The sequence below is a fragment of the Lipotes vexillifer genome, unplaced genomic scaffold (assembly GCF_000442215.2).
Source record: "Lipotes vexillifer unplaced genomic scaffold, Lipotes_vexillifer_v1.1 scaffold640, whole genome shotgun sequence".
NCBI classification, from domain to species: domain Eukaryota; kingdom Metazoa; phylum Chordata; class Mammalia; order Artiodactyla; family Lipotidae; genus Lipotes; species Lipotes vexillifer.
In genome coordinates, this window is record NW_006773138.1 from 32,605 (window position 1) to 46,884 (window position 14,280).

General features: G+C 56.8%; 1 protein-coding gene across 3 annotated transcripts in view; it reads right to left on the bottom strand.

The window, feature by feature from the left end:
• Positions 1-14,280, bottom strand: part of PDE2A (phosphodiesterase 2A) — a 110,746-nt gene that overhangs the window by 10,481 nt on the left and 85,985 nt on the right. For 2 of the 3 annotated variants that reach the window (XM_007448065.1, XM_007448066.1), the window contains 9 exons: positions 10,801-10,910; positions 9,983-10,038; positions 4,606-4,665; positions 3,867-4,020; positions 3,659-3,711; positions 3,401-3,475; positions 3,258-3,299; positions 2,655-2,723; positions 2,271-2,401 (listed from right to left, as the gene is read on the bottom strand). In XM_007448065.1, the coding sequence (XP_007448127.1) occupies positions 2,271-2,401; positions 2,655-2,723; positions 3,258-3,299; positions 3,401-3,475; positions 3,659-3,711; positions 3,867-4,020; positions 4,606-4,665; positions 9,983-10,038; positions 10,801-10,910 (750 nt within the window). The remainder of the gene's footprint in view (positions 1-2,270; positions 2,402-2,654; positions 2,724-3,257; positions 3,300-3,400; positions 3,476-3,658; positions 3,712-3,866; positions 4,021-4,605; positions 4,666-9,982; positions 10,039-10,800; positions 10,911-14,280) is intronic. The other variant, XM_007448067.1, reaches the window with a different exon arrangement.

Genomic DNA, 14,280 nt, shown 5'->3' on the forward strand with positions numbered 1-14,280 from the left:
GGGGGGGGGGGCGGTGGCACTGCCCTTTCTTTTCCAGCTCCTGTCACTGTCCTACGCTCCTGCCTGCACTTTGCAGGCCCCGATTTGGTGCCTCCACAAGTCCTGTGGTGCTGTGGGCAGGGCAGTGCCCATCAGATCCATGGAGCTGGCTCACAACGGACAAGATCAGCCCCAAATCCTGAGGAGGTCATTCAGTGGGGTCACCAGGGAGCTTGGTGGGACTGGATGGACCAAGCTGGAGGTGGGACCTGGGCTGGGGACGTGGGTAAGCCTCTCCAGATGGGGATCATGGGGAGATGCAGCATTCCTCAGAGATTCTGACCATTTCTCAGCCCCCAGATTTCCCTGCCTAGTCCCCTCCCCATTTGGGGGCTGCCTTCAGTGCTCCTCTCTGCCGGGGTATCCTCCACGCATGCTCGCCGTCCAGTGATTCGGATCTAGACCCCAATCCCCACCACCCTGTGTCTGCCTGCCCACCTTCCTTCTCGTGGCATTTGAGCCCTCTCCATCTAGTCCCACCCACCGCTCTCCCCTCTTCTATGGGCGTCTCTCAGCTTCCGCCACAGTAAGATCCTCATCGTTCTGAGAAAACCTCAGGCTCTTTCACACCTTCATGCTTTTTCCCACACTGTTCGCTCTGCCTAGAATACCTTTCCCACCCTCCTCCCTCTACGCCCTAAAAATAAACATCAAGTCTTGAAGGCAGGGACCATGACTGTATCATCCCCTAATACAGAGCCTGGTACAGGGGAGATATTTGGAAAGTGTTTGCTAAATGTCGTAACCGTACCTCTGCCCCTGCCACCCGCCCCATCGCACTCCCAGCTAAAGGGATTCTGGAGTCCCTTTTCTCTGGGTTCCAGGCAGCTTCTCTGCAGTGTCTGCTCTGAGCTGAGCGCCACCTTGGCTCATGCAGTTGTTCAGCACTCACTCCCTGAAATATGTGGAACTCAGAGATGACCTTGCCCCTGCCCTGGGCCTCAGGGCTGTCACCAAGTCCCCATCTCGTTTCCCTTCTGATACCACCTCTCCTCCAGGTCCAGGGCCACCTCAGAGCCCAAGGCTACAGCCAGCAGCCAGAGGTCACAAACCCTGCTGGACCCTCCCCTCTGGGAGCATAGGGCCAGACACAGTAGGTACTCAATGTGTGTTTACTGAATGGCACAAATGCTCCCACCACTAGGATGGGACAAATGACACAGATCCTACATCTCCGCTGCCTCAGCAGGTTCTGCCTTGTCCCTGTCTTTATTTTCCCAGGCCCATCCAACTGCCAATAGAGCTCCATGCTGGCAGGTCCTGCTACTCAGATCTCTGACTCCCAGATCTCTGCCCCACCCCTGCAGGCCCCATCCCTGGGCTTCTGACACTCTCTAGTCCCAACATCTCCAGTCTCCACTTCCTGCAGGAGGTCCGAGCCCTCAAACCCAGCCTGCTTGCTTGGGCCCCAGGGGCCAAGCATCTTGACAGCATCTCTCTGCATCCTGGAATCAGAATGCAACCCCTCACCTGCCTACTACACCCTACTGCTAGGCCTGCTGGACCAAGTGTGGCAGCATTCACATCCTAAAGCTGCACCCAGGACAGACACGGCTCATCAATCACAGCACTGTTTCTCACTAAACTAATACAATGTTTCAGGCAGCTGCTACCAATTAATGAGTTGGTGCAGGACATGAAATCTATGATACGACTTCTAGGCCTCAAATCTGACCTCAGTTCTTGAGATATGGACTAAGCTTGTTTACCTGACGGTGTGTCCTACCTACCCCTGTTTCACACGATTCTTACAGCTGCCCTGTCAATGCCTCTAAGGACCCTCAGCTTAGCCCAGCTAATAGCCCATGCCTATTCCCTGAGTCACTGTCCACTGGGTCAGTGATGCTCTGCAGGTCCCAGAGAGTTCACCCATCGTAGAGCTCATCGCTCCTCCATCAGGCAGTTCCCAGCAGAAATGCCAAAACAAAGGATGGCAAGTGGGGGAAAGGCCAGTACCAAAAAGTGGCTAATCCAAACTGCTGGAAGTGGGCAAAGAGAAGGGGAACTCGCCTGGACCGCAACATGATTTTACAGAGTCAAAATGGAGCAGCGGCAAGGGTCTATCGCTCCCATAATCTCACAGTCTCTTGCACAGACAAACCATTCAACCTACCGCTGCTGGAATAGTAAGTACTCCCTGCCCAGTACCCTTCCTGCGCTGTTACCCTAGTCGAGCCCCGCTCGGCCTCTCAGCTCCGTCTCCTGAACCACATCACTCCACCCAGACTCACAAGTCTCCTCCGAACTTGTTGAAGGTGCAGGCCAAGGCCACCACCTGGTCAGTGGCCCGGCTGATGACAGGGACACAGAGCATGGCCTGCACCTCGAAGCCCAACATGCTTTGCAGCTGTTGCACATCCTCCTGCAAAGAGGAGGCAAGGGGGAGGCAAGTCAGGGCAGGGAAGGAGGAAATATGCTTCCTTCCCCCGCCCTCCACCACACTCTGCAACAGGAGGGGCTGAAGGGCTCATGCAGGGTGGGAAATGCTATGACATGGGGTGGGGTCTTGTCTCCCCCGATCCCTAGGCTGCCCTGGCCCAGAGACTCTGGCCCTGGGGACTGGGCAATGGGCTCTCCCCTTAGCTCCCCGCCAGTCCAGCCAGGCCATGGCTTACAGAGGTGAGATCTTTCAGCTGGATAGACTTCTTGTCTTCCACCACCTGGCCCAGTCGTCCCATCGTCAGCTGGGGGAGTGAGGAGAGCCAGTCAGGTCCCAGCTCTTCCCAAGATCAGGCGATGTCAGACCTCTTCCCCCCCCAAGCCTGGAAGCTTCAACTACCTCTTCAGTCAGTCCAAACCGTGGATGGAGTCAACACTGAGGAGTGAGGGTGGGGTGAGGGTGGGGGAGCAGGCTCTTCACCAGAATCTCCTATGGAGGACTTGAGGGTCTTCCCTAACTAGGAGAAAGTAAAGCAGAATCCAAGGATTCTCACTGATCTTAACAGATTCTAAGAGAGCCAAATCCAGAAATACTCCAACAGAAGTGAAATGGTCGCAGGTGAGTCTTTCTGTAGACTGTGAGAGATTTCTCCTAATGGCTCCTGATCATGAGAGGTTGTGATCTCTCACAACATTTCTAAGTAGACCCCAAGATCCAGATAATTCCATCAGATTCCAAGAGATTCTAGCAGATCCCAGTCTCTCTGGGCAGATCCCAGGAGAGCCTAGATGACTTTAATTGCTTCTGCAGACTACCACACAGGGGGTGCGGGACTCACCGGAAAGCTGATTTCTTCCTCCAGCACTTTATCTCCAATCACCTGATGGGCAGAGCGATGTGGACTGGTTAAGGACGGGCAGGGATTTTCCTCTCAGAGACCCCGGTCCCTCGCCCTGCTCCACAGTGGACCTGGGCCCTCACCTTACAGGAAAGCTGGAGACTGTCCTCAGATACCAGCAGGAGGCAGCAGCGGGATGCCTGGGTCTCCTGCTGCAGCTGAGAGGGAGGGACACAGCGAGAGGCTGACCGTGGATCTGGGAGCAAACCCACTCCCCACCCTCTGGCCTTTTTAAGGTTCCTCGGGTAGGTGGGGAAGAGAAGAGGGGCAGGACACGGGACTCTGAACTGAGATGGACGGCTCACAGGGAACTTGGTCCCAGGAGGGGCACAGGGACTCACGTATTGGAGGACTTTGAGCTGCAAGGAAGAGGCATCCAGGTCGTAGAGTTCCCCTGCAATGGCGGGGCGCGGGTCAGAGAGAGAGGGCCCACAGAATCCCCCAAGGGTGCGTGCCACCCTCAGGCCCCGCCCACCCATGGGCCCCTCCCTTCCAGGTTCGACCCCGCCCCTCCCCGCCCTCAAGGACCTGCCCCAGCCGGGTCCTCACCGCAAAGCTGCAGGATCTTTCGGTCTTGGTCTGTGTACGGAACCCCACCCTTCTGGTCTCCCGCCGCCCCCTCTGGAGTATTCTGGACCGCTTCCGGGGCCGCGCTGGGCCCGCGCTGCTGCAGGGCCTGGACCCTCTTCAGGGCCACCAGGGTCTGGGACGGGCGGAGCGGTCAGCAAGCCACACGCCCCACCTTTACGAGCCCTTCCCTCTGCCTGCGATGCCCATCGCCCCCACCCCCCACCCGCGTCCCAAACAACTCATCCCTCAGCGCTCCACCCTCCTGTGGACTCCCACTGCCCCCAGAGCACCCCTCGGTCCATGATCAGGTAAGTACAGGGTTTGTCTCCACGCCTAGCCCCCAGACTCTTACAAGGCAGAACAGGGTCAGATTTCTCCGTCTCTAGCACCCATGGGGAGTCGTAAGTTCTTGTTAAAGTCACAAAATCATAAAATCTCCAGGAAGAGCCTCAATATCATTATGCAGATAGTCCTTCCTAAGTATTAACAAAGTATTTGACTCCCCTTATTTCACCAGTACCCTCAGTAGGTCAGTGCTATCCTTATCCTCATTCTCTGATGTGAAACTGAGGCTCAGAGAGGTTAGGTGACTTGCTCCAGGTCACACAGCCCAGAGGTAGTGGACTGGAACCCAGGTCTGTCCATCTCCCGGGCCAGATCAGTTGTGATGAGGGTCTTCAGCAGCCCTCATCCTACCCCGGCCCTACCCCCCACTCACATGCTTCTCCACAGCTTGCAGGCTCCACTCCTCACTGTCACTCAGCTGACCACAGTGCACCTGGAGGGGAGTGACAAGGGGACCAGCTGTGACCTACCTCCCCTAGCCTCTTGTCTCTACCAGAGTGCCCTCCCCATGCCCGGCACACAACTGTCCCCACCAACACATACACACTCCAGTCTGTGGGCCTCAATGTTAAGCCCATCCTCTGACTAAGCAGATGGCTTCAGGAAAATCCCCTCTTGCAGGAAGCCTTCGAGGGCTAATCCAAAGAAGTGGAACTTTTCTGATCTCTGCCTTTTCAACTACTGTTCCATCTACAGCACAATCCAGGTGTATAGTGAGGGAAACGGGGTGACCCTGGACCCCTCTACATCTCTCAGTCTATGGAGCCCTTCAGGCCCTGATTATGGAATCAGAGGTCTCATTAGCCTCAGCCTCCCAGCTCCATCCTTTCTGAGTTGGGATTTGAGCTGCCCCTAAGTCTGGGGTAGGGGAAGAGGTCCACCATTTATGATGCATCTGCTGTGCCTAAAGGACTTGGGAGGATGAATGAAGGAATGAATGAATGGAGTGATAAGGTGCTTTGCCTTGCATGTGATTCTCACCAACAAGTGAGGCAAGCTTCCACCTTGCAGATGAACCAAGGCCCAGAAAGTTTGAGTGACTTGCCCAAGGTCACAGAGCAGAAAGTGGCAGAGTTGGGACAGCACCACCCACTCCCTCCCCTTCTCTGCCCACACCTTCCCTTCTCCAGATCCCTTCTCATCATCACACCCATCATCCTGTCCCTCTCCAACTTCCCTGTGTCAGTCACCTGGAATCCCCTCAGCCCATCTTTCATGCTCTGTGAAGTCCCTTCTCCCAGCCCTGCTTGGTGCTTGGTGAGGAAAATGAAGGGAGGAGCGCTGCAGGCTCTGCCAGCAAGCCTCCCCACCTGCGTCACCAGCTTCCTGGGCACCTACTCAGAGCTGCTCACCACCTGCAGGGCTCACCACAGTGCTTGCACTGGGGTCCCCGCCTTCATCCTCCCTCCCCACTCAGCAGCCCCTGCCCGCCTCTGCTCTAAGTCCCCTGCCAGGAGCAGATGGAGAGGAGGAGACCAGCAGGTGCTCAGGAAGCTCACAGTCTGGCTGGGGTGGCATGGAGTGGTGGATGTGATGAAGGGGGTGCAGAACTTCATACCTGAGGAAGGAGAGGGCAGATTGAGTGGGTGGGAATTATAGGCTGTGGGAGCTCAGAGGGGGAGGGCACCTGGGGGCCTTCCAGAACTGGGAAGACAAGCAGAGCCCGGAGGCAACATTGCAGGCGGGAGGCTGTCCTGGCAGTGCTGGGTAGTAGGTGGTATGGGGAGCTGAGAACCCGGGCAGTGGTGCGGTCCATGGAACCACAGGCGGGTGCAAGTCTACAGAATTGGACTTCAGCTTGATTGTACTGGGGATCCACAGCAGACTTTAGCGTCTGCGGACCATGGTCTACAAGGTAGGGGGAGTTGAGGGGAGCAAGACTGGAGGGAGGAAGACCTGGAAGAGGGCTGGGCCGCCAAGGGTGGTTTGAAGGTTAAGCTCTGGATGAAGCTCCATCTATGACTCCTATAAGACAGGTTGTTGAAAGGCGCTGGGAGCATGGTTCATTTGCATATGGTTTACAGAAACATGTGGGCATTTTACTGTTAGTAGATGGGGGGGGGGGGACATCCTTCTTGTTCTTTCCACCTGGACTCATCTCTCAGGAAAAGGGAAAGTTGGGACCTCTCTAGGGCTGTGGGCTTCCTGGGCTGGCAAAATAGCCTGGTCCCAGTACAGAGCTGGGAGACTGAATGAGAGCCTCAGAGGGTTGGAGGGAAGGAAGGAATCATGGAGTCCTCCTCCACCCACTGGACGTACCCCTCCGTGCACACACTCCTGGGCTGCCTCAGCCCATCCCTACCCAGCATGTGCACAAACACACTACACACTTCATGGAGACCTTTAGCGCCCCCCAGCGCACACACACACACACACACACACACACACACTCATACATTCACTGTCCCATAGAGATACTCAGGCATGTGCGCACCTACACACACATAGACACACACACAGTGCACAGACTCGAAGACATCCACACACCCACACTCACAGTAACTGCCATCCACACGTGCACATTCATACCTGTACACAGGATACTTGAGTTCACATACCCGAGAGCCATGCACACGCTTCTGCCTGCACCCCCAACCGATATGCAAACACAATCACCAGCACACACACGGCTCCCTTCTCACCAACAGAACATACTCTTGCACCTACTCTTGCTAACCAGGGGGCGAGTCTGGGGCCCAGGGGGAGCACTCAAGAGTGGGCACTGGAGCTGCAGAGAAGGTTGAAAGCCCAGCACAGCTCCCACCCCCCACCCTCACCAAGTTCACCTTGGCTAATGGACACCACACCCCCATGTAAGGATCTGGTGTGCTGGCACAGCTCGGGGGAAGAGTGGGTGCAAATCACACATCAAATGCCTGAGACCAAGGGCTACCTGCTCCTCGGAGGGACTTATTATCCCATAATTGAAGAACAGAGGCAAAGACTCTTTGCACACGAAGAATCTGCAATTAAGGCACCTCGACCTGCGAGCTGCAGAGTCCCAGAGCTCAGCCAGGCTGCCCTGCACAGGACGGCATATTCCTCAGAGAGCCCTCCGCTGACCCCATCTCTATCAGGCCCCAACAGTCCTCGCAGGGCCTGCTGGTTTCCTTGCTAGCACTTGCCATCATTTGCAATTCTCTCTTTATTTTGTTCACTTGTTTAATGTCCAGCATGCCCACCCCTCCAGACTGTATGGTCTGTGAAAGCAGGGCCCGTCTGGTTTGTCTCGGTCATTGCTGCTGTGTTTGAAGCACCAGTGCACAGTGCCTGGCGGTGCTCAAGAAATATGCTTTCAATTGATGGCTGGGTGAGTGGATGGATGGAGGGATGATGAATACAAGAGCAGAGACCCAGAGAGGGGAATCGGGCTTGTTGAGGAAGGAGCTGGTGAGTCCGCCCTCCCAAGAGATCTGTCCTGCGGCACCCCCTTTCCCCCTCTAGACCCTCAGTCCTCAGGATCTGGCAAGGTCTGGGAGGCAGCTGGGAGGTCTGAGGCTGCCTATGCTGCCTCTCAGAGGATGTGAGATCCTGTGGCCCCGGGAGCATGGGGGTGGAGCAGCAGGACGGGATCCATCAGATGTGTGTGCACCGGGAAGGGGGTGTCGCGCAGAAGAACATTTCTACTTGAGTAGGAAGGCTCAGGCTTGGAGGAGAGGCAGATGGCACACAATCCAAATACCTTTCAAGAGCTCTTCACTGCCCAGGGTATTTGAGAAGGTGAGGGGACAGTAATCGGGAACTTCTCTTGGCAGCCAAAGACACAGGTAGCATCTTGCTCACCAGCATGCACCCCCCTTCTCAGCCTTGCCGGGATCACACTCTTCCCCCAGCACTCCACCACCCTGCCGCTGCTCATGCTGGGCCCTCTGCTGAGAATACCCGTCTCCTTCTCTGCCTGTTCACCCCCTACCTGTGTCCCAAAGTCCCACTCAAATGCTGTCTGCGCTGTGAGGCACCTCCTGGTGCTCCAGCCTCTGCCACTAGATCTCCTGCTGGCAGCATTCTTTCATTTGGCCAGTGGTGGTCTGAAGGTGACCCTGCCTTCCCCCAGACTGAGCTTCTAGAAGGCAGAAATGGGTCCAGCTCCTCTCTGCCCCAGCACCTGTCCTGGGACAGGGCCCAGAGCGGAGTTTTGCTAGGGTGGGCTAAGTTCAACTCATCTGACCCATCCTCTTCCCAACACACACATGCCTTTCCTACCCCCAGGAGAAGGCTGAAGCCTGGACTCCCGGCCAGACCTGAGCCACGGTGAACAACGGTCACAACAACCATCCTCCTGCCCACAAGACAACCTTCCAAGCATCTTCCCATTGCAGGGGCTGCTTCCTTACTGACCCAGCCCTCGCAGCCCCAGCACAGGAAGTCCTTCTAGGAACCTGGCACCCCCAGACCACTTTCCGTCAACAGAGGTGGGCGACCAAGTCACTGCCTACCACGGCGCACCTCTGCGCAGTGAGGGCACGAATGCAGTCCTCCTCCAAGCCACCAGCTCTGGTACAGACTGGGACCAAAGGAGGGAGCGAAGCTGCGCTGAGAACGCAGTGCCAGCAGATCCGTTCCCTTCAGGGGACAGAAGCTGGGGGTGGGGGAGCAGCTTTCGGGAGAAACCAAGGGGGCCGCATCCCCCTCAGTCAGGCAGATGGGGCGCCGAGGAGACCAAGCCAAGTCAGTATCCCTTCCTTCCTCTCCTCTCCCCACGCCCACCGCCCTCCCCCGCCAGCAGCTGGGGAAAGGTCAGGCGCCTCGGAAACCTTTAATTCCGTTTTAATGAGGTCGGGAGGAGTCCCCCCCCGCCCCGCCCCCGCCGCGGGCGCACCGAGACCGGCTCATTTATCTGTCCGCGCCCCTGCTTGGGGTGGCTGCCGCCTCCGCGGAAGTCGATCCCCAGTGAGGGCGATTTGGGGGTGCTAACCCTCCGGTTCTTAGGACTGGACAAAGATTTTGAGCGCCCACTTCCACACGGGAGGAGAGACTGGAAGAACCTCAGAACCCGGACTCCGCAAAGCTCGGCCAACCCCACGGGGGGAGCCCAAAGCGGGGAGCTCCGCGAGGGAACAGCAGGGGGGCGCCCTGGCCCGATTGCCCGCCCAACTCCCCCCACTTAGGGTTCCCCCCTTCCAGCTGAGGCCCCTGCCCCTCTGTCACCCACCCCAGGAAGCCCGCCCCGTTGCCTGGCGTCTGTCTCAGCCTCGGACATAGGTCTGGCTGGGGCTGGATGCCTTCCCAGGAGCCCTGCCCCGTGGGCCCTCTCTCCTCAAGCCGCCTAGCTCCAGCGACCCCAATCTCTGACTGACTTTCCCACACTGGCTCTGTCGGTGTCATATCTGCCCATCCCTCCTCAGTCCTTTCCCACCTCGCTGCATTCGTGCCCTCTTGGGACACTGCCCCCAACCCATCCTGGAGGATGCCAAAGAGGAAGTAGGGTCAGGGCTGTGTCAAGGGCTCCGTGGTGGTAAGAGTCCAGATGGGGCTTGTACATCCGCCCGCAAGTTGCTGACTGGGCCCACGGCTTCATTCTGCCCATTCAAGGTGGGGCAGAGGGCTCCTCCCAGGCTCCTCCCAGACCCCCATTTTCCCCAGCTCCAGCCCAGCATGCTACTCTCAACACACACACACACACACACACACACACACGCACACACACACGCACACACACACACACACCCCAGTGGGGCTCCATCCAGTGCTCTCTCCCTTGCTCCCTCCCCTGCTCTCCTCTCCCCCATCCTACCCACAGCTGCTCTTACCAAGATGACTGCTGCCACAGCCCCGGCCTCCTTGTCCACCAGCGGTATGACCAGCACTGAGGGGGAGAGGGCAATGAGGTGGTCCTGCGGGGCCAGTGAGGCTCAGACATACTGAGCCAGGACCCAGGGAGGGAGACAAAGACACAGACAGACAGAGGCCAGGACAGAGACACAGAGAGACCCAGAGACCCGGAGAGACAGAGAGATGGGTCTTGAGGCAGTGAAAACAATGACCACAGCAACGACCCCTGCATAGAAGGAAACCCCCTCACTTGACAACTTTCTCGTGATCCTCCCAGCAACCCTGGGACGGAGGGAGGTAGGTAAGGCTGAGTACCCCTATTTTACAGATTGGGAAACTGAGGTCCAGAAAGGGGAAGTGACTTGCCCAAGATCACACAGCAAGTCAGGTCTCCTGACTCCCAGTCTTGTGCACTTTCCACATCGAGACAGAGGACAGAGACCTAGAGAGACTGAGACACGAGGCAGAGAGACATGGCGGACAGGGGGCATGGAGAGGCAGAGAAAGAAAAACAGACAGTGACAGAGACAGCATGCCAACTACAGCCCATCTAACAACCAGCACAAGCAACACCCCATCAAGGTAGGTTCTGTTGTTCCCATTTTACAGATCAGGAAATTGAGGCTCAGAGAGGTTAATAGCACAACAGAGAGAGAATTAGATGGCAGGTTTGCTAGAGACACAGAGCAAGAGAAAGAAGGAGACGGAGAGATGCAGACAGGGACAGAAGACAGATATGCTCTGGGGAGCAGGGGCCACAGTCCCTCCCTGGCCCTGCCCAGCTCCCAGCCCTTACCTTGGGTGTCAGGAGCCAGTGGAGCCACCAGCCTGGCCAAGGGCTTCCCAGGCATGTCCGAGGGGCCCAGTCCATTGCAGCCCAGCCGCTTCCGGGAGATCACAGCCTCTCTGAAAAGAGGATATGATTCTACCTCTCAGTCCCTGGATCAAAGAGGAACAGGCCCCAGCCTGGGGACACACAGTGGGCTGAACCCTGCACATCTGAGAGGATCTGGACAAGTTGACCCACTGCAGGGTGGATATGAGGAGGGCAAAAATAAAAGTCTCGGACCCTAACTCTCCCCTCCCCATGTAGAGAAGCAGGCAGCTACAGTCTGGCCTCTGGTGCCTCCTGCTGGTAGGTATGGGAAAGGCACCTTCAGGATCCCTCACAAATCCCCCAGAGCGAGTAAAGCCAAGGCTCAGAGCTAGGCTGTCTGGGTTAAATCCTGCCGCAGCTACTACTTGATCTTGGGCAAGTGACCTAACCTCTCTGAGCCCCCCAGGGAGAACTAGGGTGAAGAGAGTAGAATCCTAAACATCAGCAACCTCAGAAAATCATTTTGGAGCAACTTTTGGTGGTCAGCACAGGAAGGGGACTCCAGGAGTTTATTGGGCAACGCACGTCCAAGCAACTTGCACAGATGAACTCAGAATTCGCAGTGATCCTATGGATTAAATGTTACCATCATTTCCATTTTTCAGGTGGAGAAACTAGGGTGCTGAGTGGTTAAGTAACCTGTCCAAGGTCCCACAGCTAGTAAGTGGTAGAGCCAGGATTTGAACCCAGGCATTTGGCACCAGAGCCCATACTCCTAACCAGTACACTTAAGCCTTCCTAAAGGCCTGAGGGGGTTGAGCCTCCAACAGGGACTGGCATGAATGTCGAGGAGGCAAAGGGCATAGGTGTGATTGGCGGGGGAAGGGGGAGGTGGGAACTGAGACAGGGGCGGCTGCAGTAGGAAGAATGAGTTTCTCTCTGGCTTGACCACACGTCCCACCCCCACTCCCACCCCATCCCCGCCTCTGGCTCTTCCTGCTTAATTAAGCACCTGATTTTTCACCAAATGCCACTCCCTAATGATTAATTGTCCTGGGTTCTTCATCCCTCATGCTGCCTCCACTTAATTGTGTTTGTAGGAACTGCCTGGCCTGGAGAGAAGAGAGGCTTGGGGGCCTAGGACTCTGGTGTGTGCATGTGGGGTCACTCAGGGGAGCCCAGCAAAGGTCAGGTGAGGAAAAGAGAGGGGACAGCCTGCAAGTCACCAGATCAGGAGGTCACAGCAGCTAGAGAAATCGAGGACCAAAGAGGTTGAATGCCTCAGTCAAGGTCACGCAACATTCTGAACCCAGCCGGTTCACTCCTGGCTCCTTGGTTCAGAATCTACAATAACCAGTGGTGTCTCCCACCTTCCAGCCCTCACACCTAAACCTTTAGGCTCCTGGAGGGCTGGGCTCCAGTTCTGAGCTGTCCAACTGTGCCAATCACCCTAGGAAGGAATAGGGAGCTAGGATGGCAGGAGGCAACAGCAGCCACATTTCCTGGTGACTAAGTCGATAAAGGCTGGGGCTTCGTGGAGGCAGGGGGCTGGCCTTATTGACCTTCAGCCAAACCCCTTCTAGTGGACCCCACCCAGTCACTTGGCCTTGGACAATCTGGTTACTGGGCAGCCACAAGGTGGCGCTGGTCCCTGCGCTGCTGGTCAGTAAGCGCCGCAATTTCATCTCACTAAACCTTGACTCCTCTCTTCCCACCCCCAGACCGTGGGCTGCCTTGGCCTCTCCCCTCCTCCTCCCGGGACCCTGATGAAGGAATTGCCCTCAGCCTTTCTTCTCTTCTGCACAGAACTCCTCTGTGCTCATGGCCTCATGACTCTCCAGCCCCCCCCATCTCTTAAGCTCTAGACCCCAGATACCCAAAGGCCTCCAGGAGGCCTGCCCTGGGTGTCCCTGAAGTTGCCAGAGGCCCCAAGGCCCGACTGGAACTTATCGTCTCCACCACTTCCCCCAAAGTAGCACAACCATCCACCGGGTCCCCTGCGGCTTGTCCACAAACTGTCTGTCCTATAGCTGCCTCCCTCTTCTCACCTCCCCCATCCAATGGGTGAGTCACCTCCCATGCATCTCTCATAACTGTCCCCTGCTCTCCATTCCCAAGCCACTGCCCAGCTCAAACAGAGACACCTCTCCCCTGAACCTGCAGCAGCCTCTCCCCTCGCCTCCTGCCTCCTGTCGGGTCCCTTAAATCCATCCCCCCAACCAGAGCCAGGGGGCAAGTGTTCTCAACTAAAATACTTATGGGAACATTCTACTTAAAGTCATTCCACAGAGTGGTTATTTATTCCAGAGTCCTTCTGGGTCAGGTTCCTTACTGAGGACTAAGAAGAGGAGGCGTGGTGTCGTGCGGGGAATGATGTATAGACCCACACTTGAGTGCAGGGACAAGGGCTCTGAGAAAGGAAGGAAGAGTGGGCCCCAGCCTTCCCAGGTGCAGGACAGAAGTGGGGTCAGAGAAGGCTTCCTGGAGGAGAAGATGCCTGAGTTGAGTCCTAGAGGACAAGCAGAGCAGACAGGAAAGGATGTGCAGGCAGAGGGAATTGCATGGGCAAAGGCTCAGAGGAAAGAAAGAATGTGTGTCTGCTGGATGATCCAACAGCAAGGAGGCTGCTGTGGCCAGACAACAGGGAGCAAGGCTGGAGACAGCCAGGGCCCTGAGGAGCTGGGCTTGATCCTGAGGACAGTGGGAGCCCTGAGAGGGACTTGAGCAGGAAAAGGTGAAGGTCAGGTTCAATTGCAGGCTGATCGTGCTGGCTGCTGAGTAAAACTCTCACTGGAGAGGGAGAATCTGAGAGACAGAAACCGGGTCTCAGTGAGGGCCCCGTAGTCTCAGCGGTCCCTGGACAGCAGAGGAGGGGCTGGGCTGGGGCAGGTCAACCTTGACTGGGTCTGATCTTCCACCAAGCACTGGGGCCTCCAAGGATCCTCCGTCCTCAGGAGTCCCCACACCCTGGCACCAGGCCATGCTCACCTCAACCCACTCCTATATGAGCCCTTTTCCTCTGCCTCACCCTTCCCAGAACTGCTGTCCCCCTAGAGGTTTCAAAGATATCGGAAGGGGGAGGGGACTCCAAGGCTGTGTCTCCCCCACCCAATTGGGGCTGGGGGCGTCATCTACTGCTCACATCCCCTATGACTTCTCCTCAACTCAGAGCCCCTGCTCTGCCTCCTCTCCCCTCCTGAAGGCCCCCTCCCCTGCCAGGCTGATGTTGGGGGGTGAACCTTGATGCTGGGGTCGGCCCAGCCAAAGCCCAGGGCCCGCTCCCCAGACTGAAGGCTAGTGACTCAGCCCTGGGTGCCTGGGTGGTCGTGGCTGCCCCAGTGAAGATAAAGACAGATGGGCACAAAGTGGGGAGAGGAACAGGTGTGGGCTTTATGACAGATCCGTCCCTTTAACAACTATTTGCTTAGTGGAGAGTAGAGTCAATGGCCTGGAAAGAGT